The sequence below is a fragment of the Nicotiana tabacum genome, chromosome 1, assembly GCF_000715075.1.
Source record: "Nicotiana tabacum cultivar K326 chromosome 1, ASM71507v2, whole genome shotgun sequence".
Lineage (NCBI taxonomy): Eukaryota > Viridiplantae > Streptophyta > Magnoliopsida > Solanales > Solanaceae > Nicotiana > Nicotiana tabacum.
The window spans coordinates 114,515,385-114,531,777 of record NC_134080.1 but is presented as its reverse complement, the minus strand read 5'-3'; the positions used below and the strand labels follow the sequence as shown (position 1 = coordinate 114,531,777).

The 16,393-nt window shown below is 32.2% G+C and overlaps 2 protein-coding genes across 4 annotated transcripts; both read left to right on the top strand.

The window, feature by feature from the left end:
• The first annotated feature begins 551 nt into the window (after positions 1 to 551).
• On the top strand, positions 552 to 6,119 carry LOC107809741 (anamorsin homolog). The gene is made up of 8 exons (XM_075252971.1): positions 552 to 711; positions 1,087 to 1,234; positions 2,825 to 2,979; positions 3,063 to 3,143; positions 3,754 to 3,913; positions 4,006 to 4,139; positions 4,742 to 4,816; positions 5,861 to 6,119. The coding sequence occupies exons 1-8, from the start codon at positions 709 to 711 to the stop codon at positions 5,897 to 5,899; spliced, it is 795 nt and encodes a 264-aa protein (XP_075109072.1). The 5' UTR covers positions 552 to 708; the 3' UTR covers positions 5,900 to 6,119.
• Positions 6,120 to 13,586: 7,467 nt separating this feature from the next.
• Positions 13,587 to 16,109, top strand: LOC107829803 (small ribosomal subunit protein uS11m). 3 transcript variants are annotated; one of them, XM_075252966.1, is made up of 3 exons: positions 13,587 to 13,696; positions 13,796 to 13,917; positions 15,149 to 16,109. In XM_075252966.1, the coding sequence occupies exons 2-3, from the start codon at positions 13,824 to 13,826 to the stop codon at positions 15,745 to 15,747; spliced, it is 693 nt and encodes a 230-aa protein (XP_075109067.1). In that variant the 5' UTR covers positions 13,587 to 13,696; positions 13,796 to 13,823; the 3' UTR covers positions 15,748 to 16,109. The 3 variants fall into 3 exon arrangements, with proteins under 3 accessions (XP_075109067.1, XP_016512755.1, XP_016512756.1); XM_016657269.2 differs by having other exon boundaries at positions 15,134 to 16,109; XM_016657270.2 differs by having other exon boundaries at positions 13,606 to 13,917.
• Positions 16,110 to 16,393: the final 284 nt, after the last annotated feature.

Below are 16,393 nucleotides of genomic sequence, written 5' to 3'. Positions count from 1 at the left end.
ATAATTTTTTTTTTGATAAAATAAAGTAAAAGAGTCGAGACTAATTGAAATATCGATATTGGACTCAAACTAAATATTTTATGCTAAAATGGGTGAAATTTCAGGGAGGGTCAAAAATCACATGTCTACGTGTATGAACTCCAGCATATTATGCTGGACTGATATACTTTGCTGGCTCCAGTATAATATACTGGAGACTGGAGCACCGGTGCTCCAAACTCCAGTATATTATGCTGGACCGGTATACTTGCTAGAACTCCAATATATTATGCTGGAGTTCTAGTGTACTTATGCTGGAACTCCATCATATTATGTTGGAGTTCCAGCATACTTATCTTGGAACTCCAGTATAATATGCTGGAGTTCAAGTATACTTATGCTGAAACTCTAACATAATATACTGGTATATTTTTTGGGTTTTGAACAGTATTTTCGCTCAAATTTATCTTTACATAAAAAGTGGTTAAATTTCGATTACTCTTGGAATTGCGCTATTTTTGAACAATGCAAGCCGACCGTCTATTTAAAAAGATATTAAAAACAAAAAATTTGTTTGAATAGAAAACTGGGGCGAGTCGTTTCTCTACTTCCCACCGGCACGCGTTTCTATTTCTGTCCCCGCCGCTGCAGAATTTCGATCTCCAATCTCCGATCATCTACCATCTGAAGATTCTCAGTATTTCTGATTAAATTGCTTTCTTCACCACTATGGTAAGTTCTTGCTTCTTGTAGTATCTTTTGTTTTTCTTCTGAAAACTGAAAATTAATTTTACTTTTGGCTGCCATGGCTTATAATTGAACTGAAATTAATTGTTGCTGGCTTTTCCTTGGTGCTAATTCAATATCACTGGAGCATATACTGTAAATGTGTAGAGGAAATTGAATTAATTCATAGTTTAAATTTACGACGCTTTGAAGATGATCTGATCATTTTTTTGCCCTTATTTTGGATTAGGAGCGGATGAGTCATTTTCTTGCTAACTTGAGTTTCTGTGATGTAAAATTTCGATAATATTCATGCAAATTCTCTATGTTCTTCAGTTTTTTTTTTTGCCCTTTTGAATTTGGATTTTCATTCTTTTGTAGGACGGCCAAATTGGAGGCGGTAATGTACTGGTGCTTGCTGAGGATGTTATGGTACCAGTTAGTGTGGTATCCAGTGCAATCAGCATCGTAAGGAAAGAGGGGATTGAGAAGTTGGACCCTAATATTATTACTCAAGCTTCATCCCAGAGTAAATTTTCTCCCTTATGACCTCTCAAAAAAAAAAATCTCCCTTGTGTGCACTGAACTGATACTTCTCTGCTCTGCTAATGCTGTGACTACAAGTGACTCATTTTGATGACACTGTTTGCTAGTCTATGTGGTTTTTATTATGTTCTTGGATTCTTTTTTCTAAGTCCTTTGCTATGTTTATTTGTTTAATTTATTTATCACTATGTTCATACCTATCAGAAAAAGAAGTTTGTTGCTATGTTTATCGGAGGTTTTATATGCAGAAGATTTTTATTTCAAATTTTTTTTTTTGGGATTTGATGATGAAAGAGATAAGGTAGGAATTTCCTGTAAAGTGGCCAGGTTTATATTAATAGGCGGTGAGAGCTGAAGACTTCTAAAATAGATGCCACTAAAGGGCAACACCACACCATAATTTCTTATTAAATTCATGGTTTTCTAATGGCATAATGATAAGGAGCCTCCAATCACATTCTCAACTCTCAAGCGGTTGGGCTGGCCTTTTGTCTTGTCCAAATAACTAATGTTTATTTTTTATGGTTATATATATATATATATATAAAATATTTCTCCAGTAATGCCTCTCTTTGCTAATGCTATGCTTCTATAGCATTTTGAAGATTATCTTTTTGATTTGATAATGAAAATTGGGTTTTGTGCTTGAAGAATTATAGATCTTGACGCATTTCTAAGCTTTTCGTGTTTGACAAGTCTGAGGACTAGTGTTTGTGATGTATGCGATTTGTGGGCAACCTAGTACACCATAATAGATTGTTGTGCCAATTATTAAGATGTCCTTTTGTCCAGAGACTGATCAGTGTGTTGGAATTGCAATATCATAATCTAAGAATTGTGTCTATTTTTGTGATGTAGCTTCCTTTGTGTGGATCAAATATCCGACTGTTTGTTTCAGAAGTAAATTAGTGCGGATCAAATATCAGAATTGAGGGACCAATATCAGTTAATCTGAGTCCAAGTGGCAGCAATTTGAAGCCTTTGGGAAGATTCTGATTGGTAGTTATTGGAGATAAAGATGAGCTCAAGGAAGCCGTTTGGATGAATTGGAAGTGAAAATACTGATAAAAAAATAAATTGGAAGAGAAAATTGGTGGAAAAGAGGAAGCTGCTTGAATAAGAAAGAAGCTAAAGAGGTTCCAGCCAATTTAAGCCAAAAAGATAAAGAGGGACTACTCTATGTTTTTTCTTGTTCTGGGTTTATTTACTTAATTGTATAGCATCCAGGGCCCTTGCGTATTTCATATATTAGATTATTAACTCTGAGACAAAAAGAAAAAGCTCTTCTTCACCTTAATGATGTGATGAAAACGTGAAATTGGTATGTAAGAGAGGAACGAGACAGAGAGAGATCGCCCTGTTCCAATACGGTTCCAATACTTTACTGATCAAAAGGAAAAGACAGAGAGGGGTGTAGGGGTGGGGAACCATCCTCGGATAATAAATTCCCAAGTGGGTTAGGATAGAAAGGGAGCGTGTCTTCTTTCTTTATTTTTCTTTTTCCTTTTCCTTTTCTGTGCTCTCTGCTTGTGATATTGAATCTTTTTCCTGTGTTAACCTCTGGTTATTACAGGCCTGACATCAGTGAAGTCTGCTTCTATGGATATCGTTGTTCTCATCTGTAGGTCCCTTGAGTTCCCTAGTGATAAATTGTGTGGGCACATCTCAAGAGTGTTGAAGCCTGGTGGAACAGTCCTACTTAGTCTAAGTTCTCAGTTAATCTCGAAGGTTACTGAATCCTCCCTTTGTGCGTATTTTTTCGTGGAAAATATGTATGCATGTTTGAATTGTCCTTTCCATCTGAATTGCAGGAAAACTCCACCCATGAGCGCAAATTATTGTTGGCTGGATTCTCTGATGCACAGTCATCTGAAGCTGGCCAGTCTTTCGTGGTTAGTATTATATCCATGTGCCTTTATTTAGCTTCCTGTCTTCCTCTAACCCCTTTCAATTCAATGATTCTTTTATCAGAGAACTATTACATTCCTTCTTCCATTTCAAATTCTCATAACACTTTTTCTATGATGAATTTAAATGGGCATAACACCTATTTCATGGCATGAGGTCGCTCATTGCTTCATTGTTATTTGTGTGGCATCAAATTTGCAACTCTAGGCACTTAGATAAAATTTGAAGTTTATTCAGTTTTCAACTGATCGTCGCACCACTCTCATATGTTGATGTTATTTAAGGAAGCCTTGAAGCTAGTCATTATAGGAACACTTAGATTAAGTCCAGTGTTATAGGAGTCCTTCAGTTTGGCTATATATGTATGATGGTGTTATAGGGATACATGTGGAATTTAGAGACTCTTAGTTTTACAGAACCCATGTTTGTTTTAAAAGATAAATAATTGCTATGGAATGAATTGGGCCCAAAGAGGATAGACAAACACCCGATTCTCCTACTTGTTTGAGATTGAGACATAGTTGTTGTAAAAAAACCTTGAAGTTATTGATCTTGACTCAAATAAATTGTGTGGTGAATTTTATCTCTGAACAGATAACAGCAAAGAAACCTTCATGGAAGATTGGTTCATCCTTCTCTATCAAGAAAGTCGCAAAAAGTTTGCCGGAAGTTCAGATTGATGATTATTCAGATCTCATTGATGAGGATAGCCTTCTCAGTGAAGAAGATCTGAAGAAACCTCAATTGCCAAGTGGTAATAACCTGCACCAGGATTGCCTCACTCTGACATTATCAGTTTCTCCATTAGTATTTTGAACTCAATTTGTTGCACACTTGGTGGTGCAGTTGGTGATTGTGAAGTTGGAAAGACAAGGAAAGCATGCAAAAATTGTACGTGTGGAAGGGCTGAAGCTGAAACAAAGGTACAACTTGGACCAACGGCGGAACAGCTGAACAATCCTCAGTCAGCCTGTGGCAGTGTATGTCTCCTTCTATATTGATTTCTGTTATACTAGTTGATTACTCCCGTCTTCCAAAACTTCTGGCGTATTTTTCAGCCTTTCAAATAACGCACATCTTTGAATGAAAAAAATCTTCTTTTGAAGTATTCAGAATGGTGTTAACTTTTAGCCTTTTAAGAAAAATTGTTCGGTGGCTATACAAAAGTAAAGAATCTACACAAAAGTGCGGTTTTCTACGAAATTTACTGTCTATATATACTGCTAGTTGCCTTTCACTATCTCAATTCAACTCTGAATTTCTAATAAATTTTTGAATAGGTGCATACGCTAATATCTTTACTAGTCGTCAAGCTAGTACATCTAATTTGAGTGTATAGGAGGGAGTGCTTTAGTTGAGTAGTTTCTGCAGAAAACTGAAAAACTATTTTCAAGTGCACTGTCATCTACTGATATGTTTGTATATTTGGTTGTTGATTGGTGTTATAGTGTGATTTAGCAGACAGCTGGACAACTAGTTGGTTTCTTTCTTTTGATTATTACCTTCATTGATCAGCCTTTGAGTTTTGCCATTAGTCTTCTTGTTAATTGTTTTTTCTGGGACATGTCTTCTATGTTGACAGTGTGGTCTAGGTGATGCTTTCCGTTGCAGTACGTGTCCTTATAAGGGTCTTCCTCCATTCAAACTAGGCGAAAAGGTACATGTCAAGAACAAGTTATTCCCCTCTATTTCTCTATTTCCTTCTCTGAGGCTTCATTATGCAGGAATAAATATACAGTTATATATTCCTTACTTACCTAAGGAAAAAGATTGCAGTATACAGGAAGACAATGTGTACTGACATTTATTTGTAATGATGCCAGTATTTATGGTGAACATGAAAGTGAAACCTTTGATCATTGACCAAAATCTAACTGGCTCTTTGAAGCTTTTGTCTCACCAATCATTTGTTTACGGAAATAATGCATTTAGATGACAAGCAACCGTGTTGTGATTCTACTCTTTGTTAGAATCCTGAATAAGAGGAGGGTAATATGAACTGGTTTATGATTGGGGCATCTCAAGTATTCTTTTTTTTTTTTTTTTTTGAAAATAGTTTGACTAGAAGTTCTGATTTGTTACTTTGCTTTGTTTGGATCTCACGTGTGGCTGTCTTAGAATATGAACAGACCCAGTTGACCTGTTTTAAAACTGATGGTGGATCCTAGATATAGGACTATATTTATGTAAGGCTTTGAAGTGATGCCAGTTGTTAAATCTCATCGGGTTTTGCTTGTTGATGGTTAAGAATAATAACTTATGTCTCATGGTCGTCACGACCATGTAAAGAAAAAGTTCTTTTGGTATTGAGTTTTGAATAAAATTCAATATACATTATAAAAAGAAGGATTAAAAAAAATCACAGCAAGATTTTGTCTAATTATCCCGGAGGAGAGTGATCTCTTTGTCACAGCCAGATTTGTTTATTGCACATAGTTGGGGCCTTGGGCATCAGACTGATGCTATTGATGATTTAGTTCTTTGATTTTTTCTTCTTTTTTTTTTTGTTTTTTTTGAAATGGGAAACCATTTAATCCAACGCGATCAGTTATGGCTGTTGCACTTGATGTTGTTCTTCACTGAGCATAATGATTCCTGGGGAGCCCTAGTCTCTGGTTGATTTCATTATTATATTCTTGTTTGCATTGTGATGTGTGATAAATTCCAATTGAGTATGACACCTCTCTCACTGCTTTGGCAGGTAACACTTTCTGGGAATTTTCTTGATGCTGACATCTAATTGCGGATGATAACAGTCTATATGGGATTGCAGAAACCGTTATAATTAGGTCAAAATTAGTTTGTTCATTTTGGTTGAGGTGAGATAAGTGAATGTGTAATATGGACTCTTGAAGAAGTGAGGGAAATAGCAGTGGACTGTGAACTAGTGTTAAGACTTCTAATAGCTGTTAGAAGAGACTTGGATTTATATGACAGAACATAGAGATTTCTAGTGTGTACCTCTCCCTCTCTCTCTCTCCCGCTCCAGCTCCAGCTCCCCCTCTCTCTCTCTCATATGTCCCCAACCCCTAGCTCTGGTATCTTGTGTATATGATCATTTTGGTGTTTGTTGCTCAATTGGAAAGAAAATGATGAACACCAGGAGGATTGGTGATCTCGAGTGTGAAAGGTAGAGTTTATGACTCGCAATTATTAGCACTGTGCGTCTGCTCGCTTGATTTGCCATCACTTTGTCTGGTTGTGGGGGGGGGGGGGGGGGGAGTTGTCTTTTTGCAAATCATCTAGAATGGAAAAATGAAACATTGTGACTTTTTTATTAAAAACTTTGGGTAGCCTCATCCCTCTATTTATAGCGCAACCAATAGTTTTTCGGAATTTCACCATACTGCATGTGTTCTTGAGTTTGATAGCGGATGGTCGATGCTCGTTTTTTAGTGATTAGTACGGACTACGGAGACCTGTGAGGATAAATGTTCCATTATGTTTGCATGCAATTTACTAGACGACGGGACGTGAAAGTTAAAATGTCAGAGAGGGGTAGTCAATAGAGTAAATTTTATTTTACCTTGTTAATTTTTAATGGTAGGCAAATAATCCGCTTTTTGAATGAGACTGATTACTTACTTGTGCACTAAATTTCTGCGGGGTCCGGCATGTTAGGCCAGAGGGATACATGAAATATTCAGAATGAAATTTCTTTGAACAATTTACGGCGAACGAATAGGGACCCAAGGCTAAGCGGACAATGACGGGAAAAAAGCCTAGAAGTGAGGCTTCGAGGTGTAACTTTTTGTTGTTGGATTGAATTAATTTTGATTCACCGACATCAATTTATATAGAGAATACCTTGAATTGGACAGTTGAAGACTTGTAAATCACTTCGCGCTATTTGGTATGCAAAATCAGAAAACATTTTCAAAGTGAAAAATTTGAGAGCAGCATCCATTCAGAACCCTTTCGGTAGGAGAAAAAGATGCTAAATAATATCCATAGAACTTCGACAAAAGAGGCAACATGATTGATGCTACAGCACCCTACAAATATTGCAATATTAACTCTATTTCGCTGAAGCGTTTAGCAATTTTCATTTTCTGTCTGCAATGGGTAAAAAAATATTTTGATTCGCTAAGTTTGCCTTAAAATCAAATTCCTCCTCCAACATTAAACAATAAATATTCTGCTCCCCTATTATATGCATCATCTATTTTACCCTTGGCATTTTTAATTCCTCCTCTATGCATATAATTTTTTTTATTATATTTAAATTGATAAAACACTTAGCTAAATATTTTATTATGAATTTTACAATTAAAGCTCAATAAAATTTAATTAGAATAGTACTTTTATGAATTTGTAACAAAATTTATCGTAACTCTTTCTTATTGTTACTTTAATATTAAGTATATATTTAAGTTTTACTTTCTCTTTTATTCTTTATTATATATATTCACACACACACACAGATATATATTATTTGTATTAACGAAACATATTTTAATTTGGAATTTAAAGAACATCCATGGTATAAATATGTATTCTTTTAGGAATTTATTATAATATTTAACTCTACTTTTAATTATTTTTTTATATTACCGCTAACTTTTATTTGATTGACATTAGCAAGATCTTTTATTCTAATATTTTAATTGTCCTCAGTTCTTTCATTAATAAATTATATATGATTGATTATTTTTTAAAAAAAATTAAAATATTATTTTCACTATAAGTAAGTCCATAACATAGATTAAGAAAAATATCGTGATATTAGAAAGTAAAAGAAAAAAAAAATAGACCAAGGCTGATATATCAATGTACCATGATATATCCTTGCTACAACGTTCTAACAACAAACATATTATTAAAAGAAAATCATTTTGGGAAGAAGCTGTCATCTCTTAAAAAAAATAACAATAATAATTACGCCCCAGTCCAACAAAGTTGGCGATATAAATCATCATTTTTTTCTTTAAGCTTAACTCATATCATTCTCATGCCAAAATAAATAATAGTAGTAGTAAAAATAAGTGCATAGTAATAATAATAATAAAAAAAAAATAGTAATAATCTTTATTATTTTTTATTATTATTAAAATAATACTTTTTTTCAAAAAATATACACAGAAATAATTTTTAAATATAGTAATTCAATCTTTTTTTTCTCGAACAACAGTAATTTTCATTATTGATAATTTTTAAGAGCCAACAGAGTTACAAATTAAATAAATTAGAAAACGGTCTTAGAGGAATAAATCACAATTACATAACACAACATAGGAGTATGTGCTTTCAGTAAGATGTTTAATAAATTAACAAACAATTGAATACTCTAATTCATTACCAAAAAGAATATTAATGAATATAGTTATTTTTAAGTTGTTATCGAAGAACAATAACTATTGAATAATAAGTTGCATTACCCCCAAATACGTAAATATTGTAATCAAATGAAATAAAGTAAAAAAGAAAATTTGAAAAGAAAATTATGAAGAGTTGAATATTGAAGACCAAATAAAATTTAAAATGTGAAAAACATTCGGATGGAAGGTACTATCAAATTTATATTCATGACACGGTATTAGTGTTTTTTAAAATGTGATTAATGAAGAGAGTTTTAGATGATTCAAAGGGTTGTTAATTAATTTTTTGATGATCTACATATAACGCTAATTACACACGATTGCATTAGAACTTTAGGATAAGCTCGTGCTTAAAGCTAAGTTCAAGACCGTTATACAAGTGTCTCATCCCGACATCAGTCCCAATTTCACCTAATCCCTATTTGGCCAGTGAAAAATAATAATTACGATTCAGACCTGAATTCTTTCTTCTTTAAACTATATTGGAAGTATTGATATTTTAGATTTTAAAATCACTCAAGATTTACCTTATATGAAATATTTTTTGATTTGAATAATATAACAATGACTATAATTCCCCCTTTTTTTCCTCATAGCATGACTATAATCCATCTAATATACTTTAAACTCTTTTAATTTTTTACTCAAACAAAATTATCCTCTTCATGGATTTTTTGTATAGTATTTTAAAATAACACTCAATAATCAAAACAAATAACAAAAAATAATTAAAAATATAGAAGAGATGGAGATATAGAGGGAGAAAAAAAAGTCAATTAAATAACTTCGATAGTTGGTAGAAACACCAAAAATTCGAATTCAAATTAAAAATACATTTTTTTAATCATATTATCATACTTAATTCGGTTAATGATCATATGCAATCATGTAAGGAACTTTTGTTATTTTTATAATTATTTAAATACTACTTCGCCTCTGGCAAAAGAAAAAAAAACTACTCCATATAACGATAAAACTCTTCCACATTTAAAATCCTATAAGTATAGTTCTTTGAAACACTGTAGCTAGATTTGAATAAAACGAAATTCTTTTAAAATAAATGTAATATATAGGGTACACGTCTATGTTTGTCTAAATAACAAAAAAGAGTTTACAAAATCAAATAAAAGTTTACTTACATATATAATAAAATAAACATACATGCTGGAGAAAGAAACATCACAAAATCAGTCAATATTAACAAAAAAAATTGTTTCTTTTTTCTTCTTGAAGAATATTTGTTTGAAGAGTAAATTTGCATAAATGGACATCAAGCAAATAACAAAACTTTGGCTATACAATTGCTATCATTAATTTCAATTTAGCACATTCAAGGAATTGAAGGGTACAAGCTGAAACCCCTTCATTTAGCTGTAGGCAAGCCAATATTGCAAGGGTATAATATTTTTTTGGTTGAAGAATATTAGTTTTGAATCATTAGATTATGTGAAAGGTTTTTTTTTTTCAAACTCTACAAGAGATAAATTGATTTCTAATTGATAGTTTCTATAGCGACTTTTAAGTGTAACAAAGAGTATATATAAAGAAAAAATTGGTATGATGTGAAATATTTTTTTTTAAATGTAAACAAATTATTTCGAAAAAACTCTTTACTTTTTTTAATTTAAAGATAATAAAAAGATAAGATATTTTTGAACATTAAAAGATAGTTCTAAAATTATTATAATAGAAGTTATATCATGGATAAACTCAAAAAATCAAAATCTTATGGAATATTTATATAATATCTGGCCATATTTATTGTTTACTTTTTATAGCTAATATAAACAAATGATATACTGACAACACAGGATTATACACATATTATATATTGATTATATATAAATTACACATCATTCAATTTTTTTAATTTAAGTGGTCGGGTGAGCACCTATTTAGGTTGATTAGATAAAGTCAAAAGAAAAATATGAAATAATTTCAACCAAAGACTAAAAATATAATTAAAGTTCATATGTAGATAATTTTTTATTAAAACTCATCCTTTTATAGTGAAATAAATTAATTTTTTGTAACAAAAGAAATAATGACATAAAAAAAAGATAAAAGAAAATAAATATTGAAAAAAAAATGTTAGAAAGATCTAAAAACGAGAAATAAAAGATGACAACAAATTTCTTCTTATGTTTCATCTTTGTTGAGTATAAAAAATTTGAAAGTTAATCTCATCGATTTCAAATATATATTTTTTCAACTCAAATACATATATTATAAGATAAGGATATCTTCGAATATTTTTTTTAATTTACATTATGTGTTGTTTTTAAAAAATCACTATTACTAATAAAATGATATGATATTCGAATTTGAATTGGAATGCAATTTGAGTATTTTGCATTGAGGTTAAATCAAGTTTGGTGTCGAAAAATAAACTACTTGATAATTTTAAGATAATATATGCAATTTTTTATAATAATCAATTAATTTAACATTAAATGATTCAAAGAACAAATTTTTGTATATATAATGTATTAAAAATTCAAATTTTGGGGCTAGAGATATCGATAAACTTAAAGTGGAGACATACTGAAATAAATCTGGCCAAAGAATCATTTAAATTTTTAAATAGCCAATTAAAGTGAATTTTAAATTAAGGATAATATTTACTTGCATCATTATAAAGATAATCATTATTATAATATATATAAAGTTATAGAAATTGAAATTTCAAAATAGAAATATTTTTTGAAAGATAAAATCATACCAAATAAGAGTTCAAGTCGTAGTATAAGAGCCACGTCGTAATCAAAGAATCGTTTATATCGTGTCAACCTTTGTGCTTTGCCATAAATATGAGTTATTATTTCACGTTGTGGCTATTTTTAAGTTTCAATGACACCTATGAGAATAGTGCAAAAATAAAATTATCACTACGAGAATTGAGAAAATGTTAGTCTTTTTTCATGTAGTGTTTCTTAATTAATATCTGACGATTATCTATAATTATTTAGAAGGTCTAAATGTTAAGTTTATTTACATATAATTCAAATAACTCAGATATTTGACATGGTTAAAGTCAAATATCAAAATGGAGTAAAACAATTCACTAGCTAAAGAATTTTTTATATTTTTAGATAACCAACTAAAATGAGTTTTTAATTAAGAATAATATTTTCAATTACATTATTATAAAAAAAATTATTATTGAAAAATAATATCTTAGAAACTGAAATTTTAAGAAAGAAATATTTTTTTAAGAGATATCAACACACCAAATAAGAGTTCAAGTAGTAGTAAAAGAATTAAGTCTTATCCAAAGAGTCATTCATTGTCTCAACATTTGATTGTTTTGCCATAAATATGAATTATTACTTTGCTTCCTGACTATTTTTAGGATCCAATGACACTAGCAAGAATGATATCAAAAAAGAAAAAGAGAAGAAATAGTTAATTTTTTTCATGTAGTTAATATCCAATGATTATTTATATTTACTGAAAAAGTGTAAATTCTAAGATTATCTATATACAATCGAAATAACTTAAATATTTAATATGATTATTGTCCGCGCATCCGCAGGGTACTAATACTAGTCATAACAAATAACAAAAATAATTAAACTTATAGAAGAGACAGAGAGATAGAGGGAGAAAAAAAGTCAATCAGATAACTTTGATTGCCGGCGAAAATACCAAAACTCAAAGTCATATTTCTTATGTATTGAGCAAGCTAAACATGATCCATACTTATTATTTTCAGTAACATATATTTTCAAAAATATTAATGAAAGCATATTATTTTTATGCGAGTTTTTAAAAAATCATAAACTTATCGACTTAGATACACGCACAAAGTGCGTATCATAAGACTAGTAGTATAAAATTACTGGAGAGGCCTAGGTTTCAATAATAAAATAGGTAACTAGAGAAATTAAAATTTTTGACATTTATATTTAACGTCAAATGAAAAATTATTGTATAAATGGGGGACTTTTGCATCTATACCCGATTTTGGGATTATAATTGAATCTATACTCACTTTGCAAAAAGGTTTTCAAGCATAACCACTTTACGTCCAACTTCAGACTTATCGGGTCTGAAATTAAAAAAAAAATTAGTCTGAAGTGAAAAATTTGCACTTCAAATACACTTAAGGCCAAATAGGTCTGAAGTGCAACCAATGGTTTCATGCACTTAAGGTTAATAAGTCAGAAGTGAAAAATTGCACTTCAGATGCACTTAAGGCCAATAAGTATGAAGTGAAGAATTGCACTTTAGATGCACTTAAGGCCAAAAAGTCTGAAGTGCAACAAACGTTTTCATTCACTTAAGGCCAATAAATGTGAAGTGAAAATTTGCACTTCAGATGCGCTTAAGGCCAAATAGGTCTGAAGTGTAACCAATGGTTTCATGCACTTAAGGCCAATAAGTCTGAAGTAAAAAATTGCACTTCAGATGCATTTAAGGCCAAAAGGTCTGAAGTGCAACAAACACTTTGCTACACTTAAGGCCAATAAGTCTGAAATGAAAAATTGCACTTCAAATGCTTAAGGCCAATAAGGCTGAAATGAAAAATTGCACTTCAGATGTATTTAAGGCCAAAATGTACGAAGTGCAACCAACGTTTTTAGCCTGAAGTGCAAATTGCCTAGAAACAGAAATTTGTTCGTCGAATTATAACAATCCAATATACGATACCTAAATCTACTCTAAATGAGCTCAAATTTGAAATATAACCTCCAAATATCATCAGGAACAAACCCCATTCATCAATTTGTCAAAAACAACAATAAATCTAATGAATCCATTTTGCAATTAAGAAAGAGAAGAAGAAGAAATCCTAAGTAATAGTAAAAAATAAAGCGTCATAACAGCTCACCATTGTAAAACATTATAAACTACATTAAAATATGTTTACAATCACCATATAAAATCATTGTCATCCGAAGAAGAAGAAGAAGAAGAAGAAGAAGAAGAAGAAGAAGAAGAAGAAGAAGAAGGAGAAGGAGGATGAGAAAGATGTCTGAAGTTGTTTAAAAAGTAAGTACAAGTTAAAAATTTAAAAAAAAATGGGTATAAATTAAATGAGGCAATCAAATAAGGCGCCGAGCAATTTTTACGTATAAGTGTGCTTTTAAGGCCCACTTACTCTGGGCCTAAGCCTAAATTGTTAAAGTGGGGTAACCGGGTTCCTACTCGACTTCCGCCCTACATTTCTTGGCAGATCTTCGCCATTTTTGCTCCACTTCGGTCCCCTTAACAGTGTATAAGATTTCTCTTTCTCTCGCAAAGATTTGTCTATCCCTCCTTCAGATATTAGACAACAATCCCTTATTACTAAACTGGTTTTGTTTGTTTAATAGGAAGAAGTTTCATATTATTACAGGCAAGATGAAAGTTATACGCAGTGTCTTATGGGCTGCGAATGCTTTCAAATTACATTCTTCTCAAGCTTTCAGGACCTTTTCTGCACTTCCAAATTATGGTGGGTACCATTTAATGAAATTGCATATCTTTATTATTGAATTTGGAGTTTATTTTGAACCATATATTTGGGAGCTTAAAACTTTTGCCTTTAGTGACAGACTCAATATTATTTATACCAGTAACTTAAATGGTTTCCGCCTTTTATTTTATGCAAACATTAAATTCCGACTTATAAGTTGAATGATAGTCTCAAAGTTGTACCTTTTTTGGTTATTGAATCTGCTTCTCCATGCTGACTTTTGTTAAAATCATAATCAGAGGATTAGAGACTGCATGATTGTATTGTAGATAAACTATTCATATTTCTCTTTAATAACTAAGACTCCTCAAAATGGAAGCTGGTAGTTGCTTGTGGATTTTTGAATTTTTTCAAATGTTATGGATAAATTTTGATCCAAGTAAATGGAAGAGTTCAGCTGAGCACTTGAGAGTTTAGGATGAAATATATTAGGGGAAGGATAGAAGACTAGTGTTATTTGTGTTTCTTCTCTTTCTATGAATATATGTATGGATTACAAAGAGAAAGACAAGTTTTACAAGGATATCACAAGACCAAGTAGAATAGTCCTCCCATATACTGTCAGGATCATGTAATAGAGACCCACCCCAGTCTGTACCTGCCTTGATTTTATTTTACTTGTTTTGTTGCTTTAGTAGGTAAAAACTTAAAGGATTATCCTTCCTTCCATTGCTCTATTTTTTTTTCAAGCATTCCAAAATCATAAGTTTTGTTGTTGGTTGCCCACATAGTATTTTCTCAAATCATTCCATGAGGGGTATTTGTTGAGATTGACTCTCTTACATATTGCTCTATCTGTTTTCCCTGCCCTGCTGGATTTTACTACTAGTCTTCCTCGTGCGGGAGAAAGAAAAATGCTTCCATAAACCTTTTAAGGGAACTTCTAAGGAGATGGAGCACAACTTCTGGATTTAAAATTAGACTCTCCATTACTAACATCTTGAGTAATAGAAAGGGGACTGTGTCCAGCAGTGGTAGAACTTGTGGTTTGTAATTATGTGGATGTGTTTGAGTCTATTACAATGTCTGTCTCACTTGTATTTAGTAGATCCAGGAATCTCTTTTACTTTCATTTTTTTCCAGTTTTTTAATATGCATCTGCAGAACAGTATTGTGTATAGCTCGCATGCATATGCCCTTGTCTCTTATTCTGGTCTTGAGTTACGCAGTAACTTTTGAACTGTTGGCTCAATAGATCATTTTGCTGCAGGTATTCAAGGGAAGATTGAAAGCAAAATATGCAGTGATCAGCACTCAATCTTGGGAATGAATGTTTATTCACCACATAATGTTGGTAGGAGGTGTTTCATACATTCTGAAAGCCCAAAGGAAGCTGAGATGGGAAACAATTCTCGACCAATGGACTTTGTTAGAGGACTTACGGAGGACAATACGAGGGGTTTTCTGGGTGGTGCTCCACTTTCTAGGTATCACGTTGAGCAGGATGCTGATATTGTTCATATAAAAGTTCTTCGCAACAATGCCTTTGTCACTGTGACGGATTCAAAAGGGAACAAAAAGTTTGGGTCTACTGCAGGTAAGATAACAGGAAAAGGAACGAAAATTGCAAGATACGCTGCCGAATCAACTGCAGAACATGTTGGGCGTGAAGCCAGAGACCGGGGCTTGAGGTCAGTGGTCATGAAAGTAAATGGCTTTACTTTCTTTAAGAAAAAGAAGCAAGCAATTCTAAGCTTCAGAGAGGGCTATACTCACTCTCGTGGAGATAAGAATCCTGTGGTTTTCATCGAGGACACTACGCGACGTCCCCATAACGGATGCCGCCTCTCAAAGAAGCGTCGCATCTAATTGCTAATTGGATGACCAATGTTTCCTGTTATTTGGAATGTGATAAGCTTTAGATGTTTGCAGGCAATGAAATCTATTTTACTACTTAATAAACAGTCCCTATTGGTTTTGGAGGTCTTCAGTACATGGAGTAAATGTAGGCTGCTTCCGCTTATCAATTACACAGTATCTGATGTAATATTGACAATATCAGATGGCAAATTGGGCTTTGTTTTGTGCAATTGGTGAGAAACTTTTCGTCAATATTAAACCTCAACCTCTGAAAAGGTAAACTGCTGTTCGTGGCAAAATGCTGTATTATCATTAATGATTCCATTTTGCGACTGATAAATTGGTATTTATTTGTCATATTTGTACTTGAACTGACCGTGTACTGATGGTTCACTCCATTTAGATTACTGCAAGAGGTGTTTTCATGTTTTCAGGCTTTTTGCTTAAGGTGTTTCAAGGCCGAGTGTAGTTTTCTATATTCAGATTGTCTACGCTAAAGAAACAAAAGCAAAGAGCAAATGCCTGCTTTGAAAACTATAACTGCGCTGATAGTTTTCTAGATTCAGATCTTTTGATAATGTCTTTTTGCTATGCAATTAGCAGTGGCTATAGACCATTGGAGTTATTACTGTTATATGCTTTGGCCTTGGTTCCT